Below are 18,024 nucleotides of genomic sequence, written 5' to 3' on the forward strand. Positions count from 1 at the left end.
GATAGAGCTCGTGGTTTATCTGTCAATCAGATGCGCTCTCGGCCACTGATCTATGCTCGGGATTATAATCTTTTATAATTATCATTGGCTGATAGAAATGTTTTAAAAAATAGTATTTTAGATGGTAATAAGAACAAGACCCTCGATTACGTCATGATCTATTCTGTCGTGCAGCGCTCAAAATTGTGGGCAAGCCAGTTCCACCGTAAAATAACCTCTGAATCGTTTTTTTTTAATTTTTTTAACTGGTTCATTAAAACTATCTATCCGAATCAGGAAACTAATCAGACTTCTAATCACGTTTAGCGAGCATGAGGGAGGCGAATGGTAATACAAATATAAAAATGAAAATAATCTTTTATCTCACAACTCTCGTAATTACGGCTTTTAGCGAGCATGAGGGAGGTGAATGGTGCTTCTCAAACGGAAGGCTGCATCCTAAAAATCGAGGAATCGATTCCTTTTGGAATCGATTCCCAGCCCTAGCGTCAGCTGTATGCGTGCGCGTGCGCGTGAGGTTGTACGTGTGTTTATTTATTTCTGAGCCAAGCGTTTCGTCTTTCAACCGGTGTAGGGATTAAAACAGCGTCGATCCAGAATGATCTGAAGTAAGAGAAGGTAAATGTGCTGTTATGTCTGTTTAAAGAACATGTGTTCTGTTAAAACGTGCGAATCAAGGTCGTCATACATCGCCGCTACATGATTAACGTTAGCTGCATTCCCTCGCAGACAGACAAAACAAAGCAGATACTTTTTCATTAAATGTATTTTTACTGTTCGGTACTTCGTCTCATTTGTGTTTTGTATCGACTGTAGATCATTCTAGGCCCTGTGGGCGACATTAAATGTGCAACGATGAAGGTTTGTTCAAGATTTCAAGGCTTTAGCGGAAATCGCTAGCGAACATCTAAATGTACAAACTGTCTGGTAATACTGTATTATTAATGAACTAATATAAAACTTAACAGAGGAGAATTATAGTTTTAATGCAAGAAATGTATGTCACTCAGTACTTAATGTCATGGGCTTATTGCCTAATGCAGCCTAGAAGTGTGTCACTTTGTGTTAGGTAACAAGAGTTGGCTGCGGGTCTTTACACTCTTAACGATCCATACAACACACTGATGCTTTGCTAGATGATCCAGCCAGACCGTTAATGCTTTCTAACAGTCTAACCCATAATTAAAGTCCAACAACATCCAAAGACAATAATTACCTATTATAAATCTCAGATTCAAGCAGGTCACTAAGATTGAGATGACTTCTGAGCTTGATTTGCTTTTTAATGCACTTTTCTGATCTTATTATGAAAGACTTGAGTAATATCAATAGAATCGTTGAGATACTATGAATAGTTTTTGATATTTTCAATTAGTTTTCATTTTTATATTTTCCATTTTCTTTTGAATTCCAGTTAAAGTTTTAGTAATTTTGTTGTGTTGTCATTGATTTTATTAGTTTTTGTTATATGTCTAATAAGTCTGTTTATATATATATATATATATATATATATATAGTATTTTACTATAAGAAATAAAATATAATTTTACTTATTTTTAGCAAAATGCACTTAATTTAGTTTTTCCCCCTGGAAACAAGACTAAATATCTTTATATCAATTTGCTTATCTAGTAAATGCATCTTAATTAGAGAATTTTTAGATATTTTGACTAGAAACAAGACAAAAATACTAAGTAAGAGGAGCCTTTTTTTGCAGTGAAATTAAATATCCTGCTTTAATTGGTAATTTGTCACATGATGGAAGTAAAAAGGGTTGTGAACATGGTTGATGTGATCTTTCTTTTTCTTGTCTGCGCAGGTCAAGAGGGGCTGGGATGGCGGTGTGTGCTCTAACTGTGCTTGACGGGCTCGGCGAGGAGGCCACGGCTTTGGGCGGCGTGGTCGTCCTGTTCCTGGCCGTGGTTCTTGCCTGGCTGTCTACCCACGTGGCCGACCGCGGAGATCACATTCTGGGGACCATTCTCACCGTGGGCGCCCACGCCTCCCTCATCGGCCTCGGGGGTCACGACAGCTACGCCAACCCCCCGCCCAGCTCAGAGCCCAGCGAGCAGCAGGACGAAGAGCCCGTGGAGGAGGAGAAGCAGGAAGAGGGAGAGGCCCGGCCGGATGGGCGAGAGGATGTGCCTGGAGAGGAGCTGCTGGATATTCAGGGTGGGAGAAAGAAAGTGAGCTATGTTCAGGGTGATGAAAGAGAAGAGGGGAAGGAGGAAGGGACGGAAGAGGAGGCAGAGGATGAGGCCGCCAGTATCACTGTGAGACTGAAGTTCCTGAATGACACGGAGGAGCTGGCAGTACTCAGACCACAGGACACCGTTGGACTGCTGAAGAGGTGAGAGAAACACACACATGAGGCAGGCAGTGAAAAAGTTAACTCTTCTATATGAATTGGAGAAATCAAAAAATACTTTCTTTAAAGTCTGATTTGAACTTAAGTTTGTGTTTAATCTTTAAACATAGGGGAATTATTATATAGTGTAATGGAATTATAATAAATAAAGTCAGTACTAAGTACTAAGTCAGTGTCAGTGTAATCAGTCTGACTTTTAGGATTCAAATTTGACCAATCCTCGTTTTTATATAACTGTGAAAAAAAAGTTGTGATCAGTCTTAAAAAAAATTAGATGACTAACCTTAAATCAGAATCAGAATCAGAATGAGCTTTATTGCCAGGTATGTTTACACATACGAGGAATTTGTTTTAGTGACAAGCTCCACAGAGCAACAGAATGACAGTGACAAGACAAGACACAGATAATGAAAGGAATAATATACAAATTAGACTATTTTGTATGTACAGCTATGTTATGTGCAAAATTGAAATGTAAATAAGTATGTGACTAGTACTAAAACTAGTCTAAGTGGTAACACTTTAGTATAGGGACCAATTCTCACTATTAACTAGTTGCTTATTATCATGCCTATTATTTACACATTGGCTGTTTATTAGTGCTTATAAAGCACATATTCTGCATGACCATATTCTACATCCCTCATTCTACCCAGTACCTAAATGTAACAACTACCTTATTAACTATTAATAAGCAGCAAATTAGGAGTTTGAGGCAAAATGGTAAATGGTTTGTTAATGGCGAGAATTGGACCTTAAAGTGTGACCGTCTAAGCAGTTTATGCAGCCGACCACAGATCTAGGACTGTGAAAAAAATAAAAAAAATAAAATTACTAAAAGTACTTTTTCAGCCTTATTGTAGTCAGTATATACCTTGATTTTTACGTGTTTCTTCTCAAATTACATGAAAGGGTATTTTTAGAAGCCAGTATGTTAGTGACTGGATTTTATTTATTTGACAAATAAAGTCAGTAGGTTTTTAAAATGTGTTTGAAATAAGTCTCTTGTGCTCACCAAGGAATAGACAAATACAGTAAAATAGTAATATTTTGAAATGTCATAAACATTTAAAATAACTGTTTCTGTTTTAATATATTTTAAATTTGTCCACTGCTAAATGTATTCCTGTGATGCAAAGCTGAATTTCCAGCATCATTACTCCAGTCTTCAGTGTCACATGATCCTTCAGAAATCATTCTAATATGCTGATTTGCTGCTCAAGAAACATTTATTATTATCAGTGTTTAAAACAATTGTGCTGCTTAATATTTTGTGGAAACTGTGATATATTTATTTCAAGCTTCTTCGATGAATAGAAAGTTCAAAGAACAGCATTCATTTGTATTTTTTGGAACATTGAAAATGTCTTTACTCTCACTTTTGATCTTACTGACCCCAAACTTTTGAACAGTACTTTAAGTTTTACATTTTCAATATTCTTCATTTTATTTTTCCGAATTTTGTATACATTTCTTTATGTATTACATTTCACACACAAAATGTTTTGCCATCCACATGACCACCTCACCCTGACCGAGTCAGCTGCTTCAGCATTTTGCTACTGATGTTTAAACCACTTCAAAACATTAACGTCTTAATGCAGTAACACTTGCAAGTCACAAGACAGGGTGAGACTGCAAAAACAAATGCATAAAAAAATCCCTCCATTATTCGCTGTTGCTTAATTGCACAAGCAACTCTCTATTGTTTGTTAATGATTTCTCTCTCTATCTCTCCATCAGTAAATACTTCTCTGGCCGTGAACATCAGATTAAGCTCATCTACCAGGGTCAGCTGTTGCAGGACCCTCAGCGCTCTCTCCTGTCCCTCAACATCACCCACAACAGCGTCCTCCACTGTCACATCTCTCAAGCCCAGGCGCTGCGTGAGATGGCCGCAGAGGAGAACCCTCGAGCCGGGAGGGGCTCCATGCTCAGCGTGGGGCTGCGCTCGGCCGGCGTGGCTCTCAGCACAGGAAGCCTGGTGATCCCCGTGTTCGTGGTGCTGCTCGCCGTCGTCTGGTACTTCCGAATCAACTACCGCCAGCTGTTCACTGCCCCGGCCACCATCTCTTTGATTGGGGTCACGGTCTTCTTCAGCTTCCTCATCTTCGGCATGCACAGTCGATGAGAAGACGGACGAAGAGAGGAATGATGCCAGTATTAGGGAAACGATAGGACGTGAAAATAATCAATCAGAGGTAGCCGAGAAAGTTCTCAGGGAGCCCTCGAGGGTTCTGGTGCCATTTAGACGTCTGAAGTCGAGCGTGCGGTGAGATGTGTGCTAGTGCTTTCAGCTTCATTTGTGAGCAGCACAAAGTAACACTGCTATATAACTTAGCTTCTTAAAAATTGTTTTAATTTAATCTCTGTGTAGCTTCTATGTATAAAGTGAAGTCAGGATCCCACGTCCGACTGGGCTTTTCATTTAGAGGAATCGCAATTTGTGTCGACTTGATTGGTTTTTATCAATTATGTGTCTCTTCTTCACTGGTAATAGCACCACTATCTTCTGTAGTAGCAAAAAATGTCATATGTTCAGATCTCAGTACAGTAGTTATTTTGAGACATCAGTTTACTCGAGCTCGTTTTTGATGTTTGTGATTGAAGGATTTTTTTTGTTTCTTTTGCCAGTGTCACTGAAATCTGTATTTATTTCACTTATTTCTACATAACAGTCTGGTTTAGCATGTCTGCTGCTAGTTACAGCTCATAGTTATCATTTAGGACACAAGAGTTTTATACATGATGAAGATTTTCCATGCAAACATACTGGAGTTTTCTAAAGAGACTGTAGAAAACTCACTGCATTTCATATGTGACATCGATAACAAAGCAAATAAGTTTTTCTCTTGTGTAAAATCTGTATATAAGCAATGTATTTACTGTAGATAAATCAAAAGGGGCATAGAGGAACCTTAAAGCTCTCTGACAAGTTTGATGGTTCTTGTATGAATGGGTCACTTTTGTCAGCAATATCTGCATATGTTTTAGGGGAAAACTAGTCTACCTTCTCATTCTCGCTATAACGGACAACTAGCACCTCTTTAATTAAAATGCATTTTGGTTTTGTTTTGCAGTAATTCTGAATAAAATTGCTCATCTTTGAAATGTTTTTGTTCTTATCCACACACACATTGAAGAACGTCTAAACTATATTGGAGCCAGTAACTTCCACTGTATGGAAAAAGTCATACATGCTTGGAAATTGGAATGAAATGAGGTTGAATAAGTCATGACAATTTTTGGGTGAACTGTCCTTTTAAGAGTAGTTTATGAATGAGTGTGAGAACTTTTTGAGTGAGAAACATTTATTTAGACTGTTACAGAGCTACTACAGTTCATTGAGTGCCAGAGCAATAACTGAGCATCACAGAAGAAACATCCACCCACAGCAATGTTATATCCTAAGTTGTACCATGTTTTTGCTTTTTTTCTCCATCATGCAGACATTTCAATTCACATTCAGAGAAACTCTCAGGTCATTTAAACCTCAAGCAACAAAATTCACAAACCACAGCTCAATGATAAAAAAATTTTACTGAAAAAACAATAAGGCGCTTATAAGGGCTGGATTTTATCCATTTAAGTGCATCTTCAATTGCTATTTGCATTTCTGACTTTTTTTTATTTTTACCAACCATATTTTATACAAAACAAGCTGACAGCTAACATAGTAAGTGCTCTAAGGCTCATCGAACTCTTCAGCCATTTAAACATTGTAATCAGAGAAAATGCATGTTACAGATCAAGGAGTCAAAAAGCCATGATTATAAAAAAAAGATACAAACATTGACACTAAACTAAATAAATAGAGTATCAGACAAGAAATATTAGCCATGACTACAAACAAGAATATTAACTTCAAAACAGACAAAAGATTGTGTATCCACAGATTTGGCAGAAAGCTGTCGGTAGCACTATGCAAGTCCATTATTTAGCAGAGAGTATGAGTAGTAGCTTCGCTTGCAGAAAGCAGCTGAGAAGAGATCAACAGGTTCCAGTAACATTAGCAAGACGATATGAAAGAAAGTTACCCTTTAAAACCAGTAGAGGACATTGCACAGATTAACCTACAGTAAAACAAGAGCCAACAGGGAACAAAATATTTGCAACATCCCATTCACATTCATACAATCTCCAACATTCACCATGTCACATTTTCATGTGTCACTGTAAACCAAATCTCATGTATACACACACAAGAGTATGCAATAACACAGTAAAATAAAAACAAATGCTTGCTCCAGCTCACATCCACACACAAAAAACACATTTAATCACAAAAACGCTCACTTTTCAATGTGCAACACTGTGCCGTAACAAATGTACTCTCTTGTGCCCCAGATACAAATGTCTGAAATGGTCCCCAGATATTTTCTCTCTTACACGCATTCAACAGAGAGTTTGTCTCATCTCGTTCATAAACCTTGAAATGGTGGAAACCAGAGATCACATAAGAACTCATGTCATGATCACAAACTCGGTGTGTAAATATGATGCATGTTCATCAGTTCAGGTCATCGTAGATGCTAGGAGCTGGGGGAATGGGCAGTTTTGGTCGCTTTTTTCGACTGGACAGGCCCAGTGCATTCTGGGCGCTGCTGCTCCCGCCGCCGCCTACTACTCTCTCTCGTTCCTGCCCTTTGTCCCGCTCTCCTCCACCTCCAGTGGTAGTCAGAGTCAGTGTACTGGGCTTGTTCTTTTTCTTAGGTATCTTAGATTCAGAGTTATTGGTGCCTGAGAACGAGACTGCGAATAAGTGGAAAAAAAACAGACAGAGGGTGTCGTTTTTAAAAGCGTTCATGAAAAACTCACTGGCTTTTGAAGATGCCGAATCTGATGGTGAGATATCTGAGGAGCCGTCCCACTGGAGGCGAGACATGATTAGTTGGCCATCAGGGGCATCATAGCCGTCGTTTTCCAGCATTGTTTCAGAGTCAGGTAGCATTGACCTATCAGACAGGAAGCAAGATGACTACATAGAGACAAATGCAGAATAAGCACACATTTAACAAGAACCTCAGTTTAAAGAAACAATCAACAGATTTGAAACAAAAGAGATATTTGCAGATGAGCTGCCACAGTTTCTTCCGTCACCCTTTATTTTACAGGTTAATATGGCACATTGAATTTTCAACAAGCATTATTAAAATCGTGAAGCTAAAGAACTTTTTTTTTTAACTTGCTCTGGATAACAGCATCTACGAAGTGCCTTAAATGTAAAGGAGTCTACAAAAGCTTGAAAAAAACGATAGTGTTAATTATGGAAATATTATGTTGAGTTAATAAATGAAAAGGACTAGAAAAATTGGGATTCTTCATGAAAAAAGAAAAAGCATGAGCAAATCATTATTTAAACTGAACAAAACTATCACTAGTAACACTGTGAAATAAGGTTTGTTAAAGGGGTGGTTCACTGTTTTTTTTCTAGGCTTGATTGTTTATGGGGTGCAGTCTAACGTGTTAATGCTTCGTTTTTTTAAAAAAAAGATCATTTCCTGCTTTTATGAAGCCCCTCCCTCAGAAATAGGCGATGGGCTCTGATTGGTTAGTTAGCCCAGTGTGTTGTGATTGGCTAAACCGCCTCTAGTGCGAGTCTAAACGTCCGACCCTCACCTCAGCAGCATGAGCTCCGGTTGTATTGTAAACGCAAGGACGCGAGGAACAGTAGTAAGAACCGCTGCTTTAGAACACTGATTTTGAAACTTGTGAATCCATTAGAATCGTTAGAAGACAGAATCGCGATTCATATACGAATTGATTTTTACATGCACCTCTAGTTTTCTCTTCCTCTTCTCTAAAGCAGTGCAGCATGGCTTCACCCCCTTTTGCTGACTTTTCCCGAGGGCGAGGTTTATCTGGGTTTGTTACGTCACGAACCCGGGAAGTAACTCGTTGTAGTCCCTACCAGCCATTTTTGTATGCATTAAACTGCCAGAATTTTAAAAGACGATATCTCCATTTGCATTGAACTTTCAGCTTCGTAACTTTGCACATATTGTTTATGCTCAAACAGCAACATTACACACTAACATTAAAAAAAGTGAAATCGCAATGAACCACCCCTTTAACATTACTTAATGTATTAGCTCAGTGTTTCCCAACCTTTTTTCAGTCGCGGCACCCTTTGGAAATTAACAAACTTGTGGCACCCTACAAAATTAATTTTGTCACAATATTTGAATTTCTAACTTCGATATGATAATTTTAAAAGTATAGATATTCGGTACAACAGGGAAGAACTGCAGAATATAATGTCATACAGATATTTTTAATATTATTTTAAAAAATTGTCCATCAATGGTGGCAATCAGTAGGCTAATTTCTAATGAAGAGACCAATTTATATGACAGATTTTAATGTAGGCTTTTATACATATGTAAACATTATTTAATTACCATTATAACTAGCTATCTCACAAATTTTTGCTCACTCAGTGTTTTTTTAATTTTACAGTGGGGTAATTTTGGTGCAGTAGCACGAGATCGCTTGATTTCAAACTTTGAATTGAATAAAAAATGACAAGTAAGCAGTCAGTAATAAAATAAGAACAAATAAAGAAGTTAATAATGATAGCACAAATAAAAAATAACGAATTAGATAAATTGCTTTTTAGTTTTTCAGGTGGGTCTAACAGTAGGGTTAAGATATTTATCCATTATATATCCAGATATTATCCAAATAATGTTTAGTCCTAGAAAGCTATTATTATCAGAACACGTGAGCATAACATAGCGGTTAGCAGATCAATGAATGAGAGGGCAGCGTTACCAGAGTTGCCCATATACCACACCATGTTACAACACAGTAGGGCTATTGCAGACAGAAGCAATACTGCATTACATCGATGTTTCCTGTCGGCTCAGTTTTGGAGTGGATTTTGCTGTTCCGATGAGCATGAACGGTATATGAGTGGAGCTGAGCGGAGCGCACACGCATAGAGCGGGATAATACGCAAAGCGTCACACCACGTGAAAGTGAAACCTGAGCGGTGAACTAATTTTCGGCAGCCGAAATTTCGGTGCATCTCTAATTATTGGCGACATCAGAAATGGATATTATATAATAGATGCTTTTTTGAACATTTGAGCAATTTAAAAATATTTTTAAAATTATTTTTTACACGGCACCCCGGTTGGGAAACACTGTATTAGCTAACATGAACTAACAATGCACAAAACATTTTTTACATCATTTATTAACTTTTGTTAATAATAGTTCATAAAAATACAGTTGTTCATTGTTTGTTCATGTTGGGCCTGGAATACATTATATGACTTTTAATATCTGAACAGATTTTATAGCACTAAACATTTGCCGACATATAAATGGTTACAGAGAAAAACCGGACATCATCCCCTTAAAGGGATAGTACACCCAAAAAAAAAAAAATTCTGTCATTAATTACTCACCTTTATGTCGTTCCAAACCCGTAAGACCTCCGTTCATCTTCAGAACACAAATTAAGATATTTTTGATCAATTCTGAGAGCTCTCTGACCCTCCCATATATTTTTGATCAATTCTGAGAGCTCTCTGACCCTCCCATAGACAGCAATGTAATTACCCCGATCAAGGCTCAGAAGCGTAGCAAGTACATCGGTAAAATAATCCATGTGACATCGGGGGTTCAACCATAATTTTACGAAGCTGCAAGATTACTTTTTTGTGTGCAAAGAAAAAAAAAAATAACGACTTTATTCAGCAATTCGTCTCCTCCGCATCACCCTGGCGCCATTTTGGAGAGTATCCACTGAACGTAAACAACGTATGCTGTTCTGTGTCAGCTGCGCCACGCGGATACGTTTTTTACGTTGTTTACACTTTGATCTGAACGAAAACAATGTATCCACAGCTGACACAGAACAGCATACGCTGTTTATGTTCAGTGGATAATCTCCAAAATGGCGCCAGGGTGATGCGGAGGAGACGAAAATTGCTGAATAAAGTCGTTTGTTTTTTTTCGCACAAAAAGTAATCTTGTAGCTTCGTAAAATTATGGTTGAACCCCTGACGTCACATGGATTATTTTACCGATGTCCTTGCTACGTTTCTGAGCCTTGATCGGGGAAATTACATTGCTGTCTATGGGAGGGTCAGAGAGCTCTCAGAATTCATCAAAAATATCTTAATTTTTGTTCGGAAGATGAACGGAGGTCTTACGGGTTTGGAACGACATAAAGGTGAGTAATTAAAGACAGAATTTTCATTTTTGGGTGAACTAACCCTTTAAATCTGTTAAAGCTTAAAGTCATTCAGAACACCACAAAAATCACACTGAAACAATTCTTGTCGCTTTAAATGGAGAACAGTGTTTTCAAAAATTGGCTCAATATATTAAACATGTTTGATATCCGCCGTCTGGATGGAATCATGAAGCTAAGTCTGCACACAATACACTACGTGATTTTCTGTGAAATCTGTCAGCTTTTGACTGCCCAAAATCTGCAGACTGACTGTGGCTTTCTCCAACTAATGTTGGCTCTTCCAGACTGCAAATTGGGGAAAAAAATCTGGGAAAACATTGTGTAGTGTATTCCAGCCTTTAGTTCACAATGCATTAACTACTGTTAACAATAGACGCAAATTTTGACTTAAAATTAGTATTAGTAAATGCTGAAATTTACAACAACTAAGGTTAATAAATGCTTGTATTGCTCATTGCTAGTTTGTGAACAAATAAAATCTCATTGTAAAAAAGAAAAATCACAGCAGACTAAGCTGTACACTGACTCCAGATGGTGTGCCACAAGTCTCAATACTAGGACCTATTAGTTTTTCACCTTTATGTTTGGGCAGCTGCTACAAAGAACAAGCTTGATGAACAGAGGTATATTATATATGAGAGAGAGAGAGAGAGAGAGAGAGAGAGAGAGAGAGAGAGAGGGGGACGGGTGGGAAAACTACTTGTTTTCTGACAGGGAGAGGTCAGGGTTGGGAGAAGGAGTGAAACTCACGCGGACGGCCCAAGGAGAGGAAGACCCTGACTGCCCTACTCTGTTCGTCCGTGTGCAGTTCAACATCTAAATGTTCCTGAATGCAGGGTTATAAGTAGCTTTAACACAGAATTTAAAAAAAAAATGTTTTGGCCAGGCATAAAATGTGCAAAGCCCTTAAATCTCCTAGACTGGTTTCACAGATGTTTCAGCCTTCAGTAAGTTTTTATTCCTCATAATATATGCCTGCTGTGGAAAAATACTTACTCTTCGCTGGCAAGAAAGATGACAAACTTGGTGACTTTCACAGTCAATAAGGTAATGGAAATAAACTCTTAATGCCAGTGAGTGTACCACAGTGTGCATTTGTAAGAATAAAATCACAGATGTTTATTTTTATAGTTTCCCCGTTTCCTACAAAACAAATATGGACTGAATTCTTACCGAGTACACATCTTCTTTGTGTGCTCTGATACGACCCCACATTGCTGAGGAAAGAGAAAGCCTGTTAGCAAGAGGTAAACTCCAGTGGATGAGAGATTGCATAATGCCAATAATACTATTTAATGGCAAAACAGCTGAAATGAAACTAAAATGATTAACACTTATTTCACTCATTTACAAAAAATTCACCAAAAATATCTGAAATTTGATCTTGGTAGATTTTATAACAGAAAAAATAGGAAATACCGCTTCTAATAATGGCCAAAATTATGCTAATAATTGCAGATGTTCAAAATATTAGCTGTCCCCTTTATTTGGTCTACTACAGTGAAATCGTTGACATTAATTTACCACTGAATGCATATACGATAATTTGAGGTGGTCATACACAAAAAACACACAAAAAAAATTCTAACACTCCACTACATGCAAGTATTATTTTAGTTGGAAATATACATATTTTCCTATATAAAGATTTTAATCTACCTGCATTTAAATCTGAAACATCACTATATGGTAGAAAAAAACATCAAGAGTTTGGATAAGTAGAGAAGATAATATTTTTAATTAAATTACGTTTTGAATTGCATTTTTTTGGTGTTTTTATTCTTACTTTATGATGATAGGACAGTTAAGATTTGACAGGAAGCAAAGTGGGAGGGGGGGGGGGGGGGGAATGGGGAAAGGGCCTCGAGCCGGGATTCAAATTTGGGACGCCCATAGTGCAACAGCACTGTATATCGGTGCACTGAAGATGAATTAAGATTTTCTTTCCACTGTAATTAATAATTAAATTATTTGTTAATTATGAGACTTTTATTTGTGGACCTAATCTAGAATTTTTAGATAATTTACTATTCTTTATTTTTTTCTTATATTTATTAGTATTCTTTTTTTTTGGGTGGGGGGAGGGAGGTATAAATAAAAAATGTTCTCTTTTTTTCCTTCTAAAAATAAATCTAATATGTTAAACGGTCTATATAATAATAAATAAAATATGATTACATAAGAATATAATATACTCTTACTAATATATTCTTAATATAATAATATATTCTCTATGTAAGAATATAATAATAATTTATAATAGTTTACCGTAGTCAGTATGGAGCGCAGCTCCTCAGGTCCCAAAGTCTCATAATTGATGCCAGAGCTGTAGTTATACTGCAAGAGTGAATGAGTGAGAGTGAAACAACAATCGCCGTAATACTACAGTAACAAATGCAACAGTGAAAGCAAGAACCAGTGTTATACATATTAAAATAATTAATCATCTCACCTTGTATAGGTCTGGATTGACATTACTGCTGAGCTCTCCTGCAGAGCGACAAGACAAAAAGACTCACAAAAAGACTCACAACACATTCAAGTGAAACCTGCTGTCTGTCATGCACTGCACTACCTTTAAACAACTCCTGAAAGCTAGATTCAGTCAGAATAAAACCCACCGTTCTTGTGCTTCAGGGATTTGGATCTCCTGGGAGAGTTTGGATTCTAAAACACACAGATTTATTTTTAAATATTATTTTCAATTTATTTTAATTTAGAATATTTTGCTTGCATTTTCAACGAGTTCATATCTGATAACAGTTTTATACCTTTTCTGACTTTCTCTTCTTGGCTGTGAAAATAAGAGATTAACTGTTATCATTAATAAAGTGCAACACTTAGAGACAAATAGTGGTGTAGGAAGTAAGAGGAAAAGAGAGAAACAGACAGACTGGATCAGCTCACCTTTCTTTTCTGAACCATAGGACCAGTCGTTGTCATTGATATCATCATTGTCTTCCTGATCGCTTTCTGACTTGCTTGTGTTGTTGCTGCTGGCTATTCTGTAGAAAAAGCAGAACAATCAATGCTTTGAAACGTCACTAGAATTTTCCCTCAGGGATCAATATCTCTCTATCTGGCAGAAAGTGCAATCTCTGGAAAATAATAATTGTTAGAAATGGGTCACCCCCAACAAATTTTCCCACCAGTACATGGCAATAGACTAAAAACACTGAAGAAAAACAACAAAGCTCAGACATTAGGATGAGTAAATCATTTTGGTCAACTGTTGCTTTAAGCATTCCCTTCACAGAATAATGAGTTAAATGGTGTGAGCTCACAGCCCGCTGACCTGCGGTTGGCTATTCGGCTGCTGTTGCGGCCCATGCCGAGACACTTCTCCAGATGAGGAGCAAAGCGAGAGGCCGCAATACTCCGGCTGCAGTTGGGACACACACACTCCTTATTCTTCCCAACGCAGTCACATAAATAAAACAATTACGTAAGTATTTAATTGCTAATAAATTATATACACACACACACACACAGAGAGAACACAAACACTGTTTAAGAGGTTTATTTGCTCATATTGTAAATTGCAGGGATATAACATCTCTTGCTATAGAAAACGTCCAAATGTTTCAAATCTGTAGTACAAATTTCTCTTTTTTTGCCATTTCTACAAATAAACAAACAAACATGGGAAGGGGGTAAAAAAAATAAAACCTAAAACTCACCAAATTAAAAACATGTCCCCAATTGACAAAAAATAATTTTGGCTATAGCAGAATATTGCTTAGCCAACTGAAAATACAAACACAATAATGTTACAATAATGAAAAAACAAAGAAAAAGAAAGCTATATGTACAAATACCTTACAACAGCACTGAACCAACCCAAATCTATTTGAAAGTCTCAAAATCCTATAAAATATCAACAAATCTTGAAAGGTCCACTGGGTTTCTTATCCCGGCCCATCATTCAAATCATCTATAACCAAATTATGTTTTTCAAACTGAAAGAACACAACGTTTTGCATGATACAGGCCTTAATTATTTCGGGTGCCTAGAATAAAGGTCACATGTCTGGTACAGCAAATACAGCATCCAGCTCTGTTTTTACAGCAACCCCCTCAAAATTATACGCTTGTCTTTATATGCAACTTACCAAGGCTCAAAATTTTAGATAGAGGGGAAAATCACTTACAGTGCCCCTATTAAGTTGAGGGCTGCATAAAAATACTGAGTAAAAGGTGGTAGCTCAGCAGAAGAAGCTGGGTTATGGGCTTAACTAAATTTAGTTGCCATATCAGGCCAGGGCATTGGAATGAGAGAATATACCAGTCACCCTCAAAACTGCTCATATATACATAAACACATAACAAATAACGGTACCCCTCTCTTAAATAAAACATCTCCATTACATTCCATGAGCTGGTGCATTAAAGACCTGTGAAGTGGTTGACATTATGGGCTAATGAGTGAAATGAAGAAAGAGGAATACTGAAAAAAAATCACAGGGCTTGTGAGCAAGGGATTCCATCATAAGTGCACTGAATTGTGGGGTAACTCACATCCATCATATTTAAAACATATCGTTTTAAAAAGAAAAAAAACAGTTCTTTGGAGCACCAAATAAAACAGTGGTTGGAAAGAGGAACAAAAAGTCAGCTTCAAACAATACATAACCATTATTAACAAATGGAAGAAAAACATGTTGGTGAAAAAAAAAAAAGACAAGCATATTTCTGCAAGAACATTGCTTGCGTTGCCAAACAATTAACTGATAAACTAGTCCTCCTCGTTATGTAACATCAGTCGGTTTTATTATCTGAATGAACAGTGAACTCAAACCCGTCAGCTGTCACGAAACAGCTACGGGCAGCATTCCTAAAACAGGACAAAAATAAATAGTCCATTTTCACCTTTAACCCCTCATCAGGAGCAGGTAAGGGTAGCACACAAATGCCTGCTGAACAAGAACCGCGTGCGAGACCAGTGGGGGCCATGCGGTGACATTCAAAATGGCTTCATTGTTCCTGAAAATACCACAATTTTTTGAACCGAAAAAGCAAAAACACCAAAGCAAAAATGGAGGGAGCAGGAAAAGGAGAGGAACAACGCTACTAGGAAGAACAGGAGAGGTACAGACAGAAGAAAAGAAAGCAAACATTCTTCAGAGTGCAATTATTTGGTCCCCTGTACCTCCCGAAATAATCTGTGAAACTAAGAGACTCTTTGGCTCATTTACGGAAAAGAAAATGGCACCTGGTGCTCTCTATGTCCTCTAAAATATAAACACGGGGCGTCCTAATAACGCTTCACGACTACTACAAGCCAATAGCAGAGCACTGCACCCTTTTTTTCGGTGTTGGGAGGAATTAAGACCATACATCCTCGTACACGTTGCCTAAAATGCTTTAAAACCTGCCGAGCCAATTCATTGAGGGAGTTACAAATAAAAGCAGAAGTGCAGGGGAGAACAGAACAGAAGAGAAGCACAGGAAAGAGTGTGTGAGAGGTGTGACAGCGGGGTGAGCCCCCTCCTGTGGTGAGAAGAGCGCAGTGCAGAGCAGGCTCAGACCCCCTGGCTCATGGCTCAGTTCACAGCATTTCTGGCAGTCTGTGGGCTCAGTCTGAGTCTGAGTCCGATGAATCGTCAGAGCTGGAAGCGCTGCTGCTGCTTTCTGATTTATTCTCTTTATCCTCAACCTCTTCGTTCTCCATGTCTTCTTCATTCTGGAAGTGAATTTGGAAAGATTATCTTTCATTATTTTCATTCAAAGTATGACAACGTTTATCAGTTGTCGTTAAAAATTCCCTATGGAGAAAAAGAACAGTATTTTTCTGGAACCCGATTGCTGCTCTCCATATTTCTAATCAATGACAAAACCAATATTGCAAAATCAAAGGCTGATCCTATATCATATACATGTTAAAAGAGCAATGTGACCAGCATGCTATGAATCTTACATCGTCATCATCGCTGTCGTCATCGGAGGATGATCCGTCTTCAGATTCCTTCTCTTCATCATCATCGTCATCATCATCATCGTCGTCATCCTCTTCCTCTTCCTTTGGACAAGGTCACAATTGATACAGAACACTCAATCAGTAGGCCTACATGCTGCTAAAAATGTACATAGTGACCGATAAATGCAGAGTGATTTAAGACTATGTATGATCAAACTCACCGATTGTTTGGCCTTGGGTTTCGCTTTAGCAGCGGTGCCACCTGGTTTTGCTGTGCTCCTCCGTTTCTGCAGAAATGTTTAAGAAAAAACCTTAAACGGACAGAACTGCAGGCAGGGAGTGTTACAGAAGAGCCAAATTTAAATATTTGATTTCTTCTTAAATGATTAAATATTACCATTTTACATACAAAATATAAACATTGATTTGAGAAACATCTTATGGTATATAATTCAAGTCTATTTTGACAAGTTAGACTGCAATACTGAGTAGATCCAAATTTATGACTCACCAGAGAATTATATTCTTTATAAGTAGCTCTCTCTTGTGAAGATAAACTCTGTGAAGGGGAAAAAATATAATATTACCGTTGTAATATTAGATCTTTATATTAAGCTATTTGTGCTAGTGTTGAATAGGTTAAATAACAGTAAAGATACGTACCGCAAGCCACTGCTCGAGCAGCACTTTGTACTGTCTCTGTTTCTCTTCTGCCAGTCTTTTGTAGCGGTCCTTCTCTTTCTGAGGGAGCCGCTGCCAGCGGCCTCCGATTTCACCCATGCGCTCTTTCATGGGCAGATGATTCAGCTCGCCGTTTGACAGCATCTCCTGAGAGAACTTCTGATAACCGTTCCTGAAGTCACAGGTGAAGAGGGCATGAATGAAAAGAGTGGGAAGGTAAGACAAGCGAGCTGCCTCAAACACACCAACAGCTTTTTCCTTGTAGAGGTTTAAGATTTGTAGATAACCGTCACACACAGAACAAACTTACGAGGGCGGTTTCTTCGGTTCACCATCAAATTTCATTTTCTTCCCAGGGGTGACGACTGGGGCAGGCGATCGCATCTCACTCAGCTCTCTCTGCACAAGACAGACGAATAAAAAGGGTATGAAATCTTGCACACACAAAGTCAGAAAGAATAAAATGCAGACAGCAGGCATATGATCGGTTACTTTATTGAAGGCAGTTTGACTTTAATGCCACAAAATGTTTGGATATGTCTGAACTCACTTCATATCTCTTCTGGTCCTCTGCAGCCTTCTTGATCCACATGATCTTTTCTTTCTTCTCCATGGTGTTCCAGGTGGCCTCCATGGCTTTTTGAGCTTTCACTCGATCATTCTGAGAAAGCAAAGAAGAGGGAGAGATCAGTGGATTATATATTATTATTATAACAGTATATACTGTCATAAAAAATAAAAAAAAAGTGTCAACTGTTATATTCTTATTTGCACAACCTTTAAAGGGTTACTCCACCCCAAAATGAAAATTGTCATTAATCCCTTACCCTCATGTCGTTCCAAACCCGT

General features: G+C 37.9%; 3 protein-coding genes across 8 annotated transcripts in view; 1 reads left to right on the forward strand and 2 right to left on the reverse strand.

The window, feature by feature from the left end:
- Nucleotides 1–488: 488 nt before the first annotated feature.
- On the forward strand, nucleotides 489–5,809 carry LOC107754824 (transmembrane and ubiquitin-like domain-containing protein 2). 2 transcript variants are annotated; one of them, XM_016571421.1, is made up of 3 exons: nucleotides 489–618; nucleotides 1,820–2,350; nucleotides 4,112–5,809. In XM_016571421.1, the coding sequence occupies exons 2-3, from the start codon at nucleotides 1,836–1,838 to the stop codon at nucleotides 4,497–4,499; spliced, it is 903 nt and encodes a 300-aa protein (XP_016426907.1). In that variant the 5' UTR covers nucleotides 489–618; nucleotides 1,820–1,835; the 3' UTR covers nucleotides 4,500–5,809. The 2 variants fall into 2 exon arrangements, with proteins under 2 accessions (XP_016426907.1, XP_016426915.1); XM_016571429.1 differs by having other exon boundaries at nucleotides 489–608.
- Nucleotides 5,027–15,101, reverse strand: LOC107755068 (ataxin-7-like protein 3). Its single transcript, XM_016571725.1, has 10 exons — nucleotides 15,096–15,101; nucleotides 13,873–13,988; nucleotides 13,485–13,582; nucleotides 13,349–13,371; nucleotides 13,199–13,244; nucleotides 13,030–13,067; nucleotides 12,846–12,914; nucleotides 11,751–11,794; nucleotides 7,187–7,323; nucleotides 5,027–7,108 (listed from the first exon to the last, which is right to left on the reverse strand). The coding sequence occupies exons 1-10, from the start codon at nucleotides 15,099–15,101 to the stop codon at nucleotides 6,879–6,881; spliced, it is 807 nt and encodes a 268-aa protein (XP_016427211.1). The 3' UTR covers nucleotides 5,027–6,878.
- Nucleotides 14,849–18,024, reverse strand: part of LOC107754793 (nucleolar transcription factor 1-like) — a 13,317-nt gene continuing 10,141 nt past the window's right edge. For all 5 annotated transcript variants that reach the window (XM_016571394.1, XM_016571407.1, XM_016571399.1 and 2 more), the window contains 7 exons: nucleotides 17,726–17,836; nucleotides 17,486–17,574; nucleotides 17,158–17,347; nucleotides 17,006–17,053; nucleotides 16,716–16,781; nucleotides 16,495–16,596; nucleotides 14,849–16,260 (listed from right to left, as the gene is read on the reverse strand). In XM_016571394.1, the coding sequence (XP_016426880.1) occupies nucleotides 16,153–16,260; nucleotides 16,495–16,596; nucleotides 16,716–16,781; nucleotides 17,006–17,053; nucleotides 17,158–17,347; nucleotides 17,486–17,574; nucleotides 17,726–17,836 (714 nt within the window). In that variant the 3' untranslated portion in view covers nucleotides 14,849–16,152. The remainder of the gene's footprint in view (nucleotides 16,261–16,494; nucleotides 16,597–16,715; nucleotides 16,782–17,005; nucleotides 17,054–17,157; nucleotides 17,348–17,485; nucleotides 17,575–17,725; nucleotides 17,837–18,024) is intronic.

This window comes from Sinocyclocheilus rhinocerous, unplaced genomic scaffold (genome assembly GCF_001515625.1).
Source record: "Sinocyclocheilus rhinocerous isolate Xijiao unplaced genomic scaffold, SAMN03320098_v1.1 scaffold1063, whole genome shotgun sequence".
NCBI lineage: Eukaryota > Metazoa > Chordata > Actinopteri > Cypriniformes > Cyprinidae > Sinocyclocheilus > Sinocyclocheilus rhinocerous.

Coding starts and splice junctions, on each gene's coding strand:
- LOC107754824 (XM_016571421.1), top strand. CDS start 1,836: ATGGCGGTGTGTGCTCTAACTGTGCTTGACGGGCTCGGCGAGGAGGCC. Junction 2,351..4,111: donor ACCGTTGGACTGCTGAAGAG/GTGAGAGAAACA, acceptor TCTCTCCATCAG/TAAATACTTCTCTGGCCGTG.
- LOC107755068 (XM_016571725.1), bottom strand. Junction 13,245..13,348: donor AGAAGAGAAAGTCAGAAAAG/GTATAAAACTGT, acceptor TGTGTGTTTTAG/AATCCAAACTCTCCCAGGAG. Junction 7,324..11,750: donor ACAAAGAAGATGTGTACTCG/GTAAGAATTCAG, acceptor CCTGTCTGATAG/GTCAATGCTACCTGACTCTG.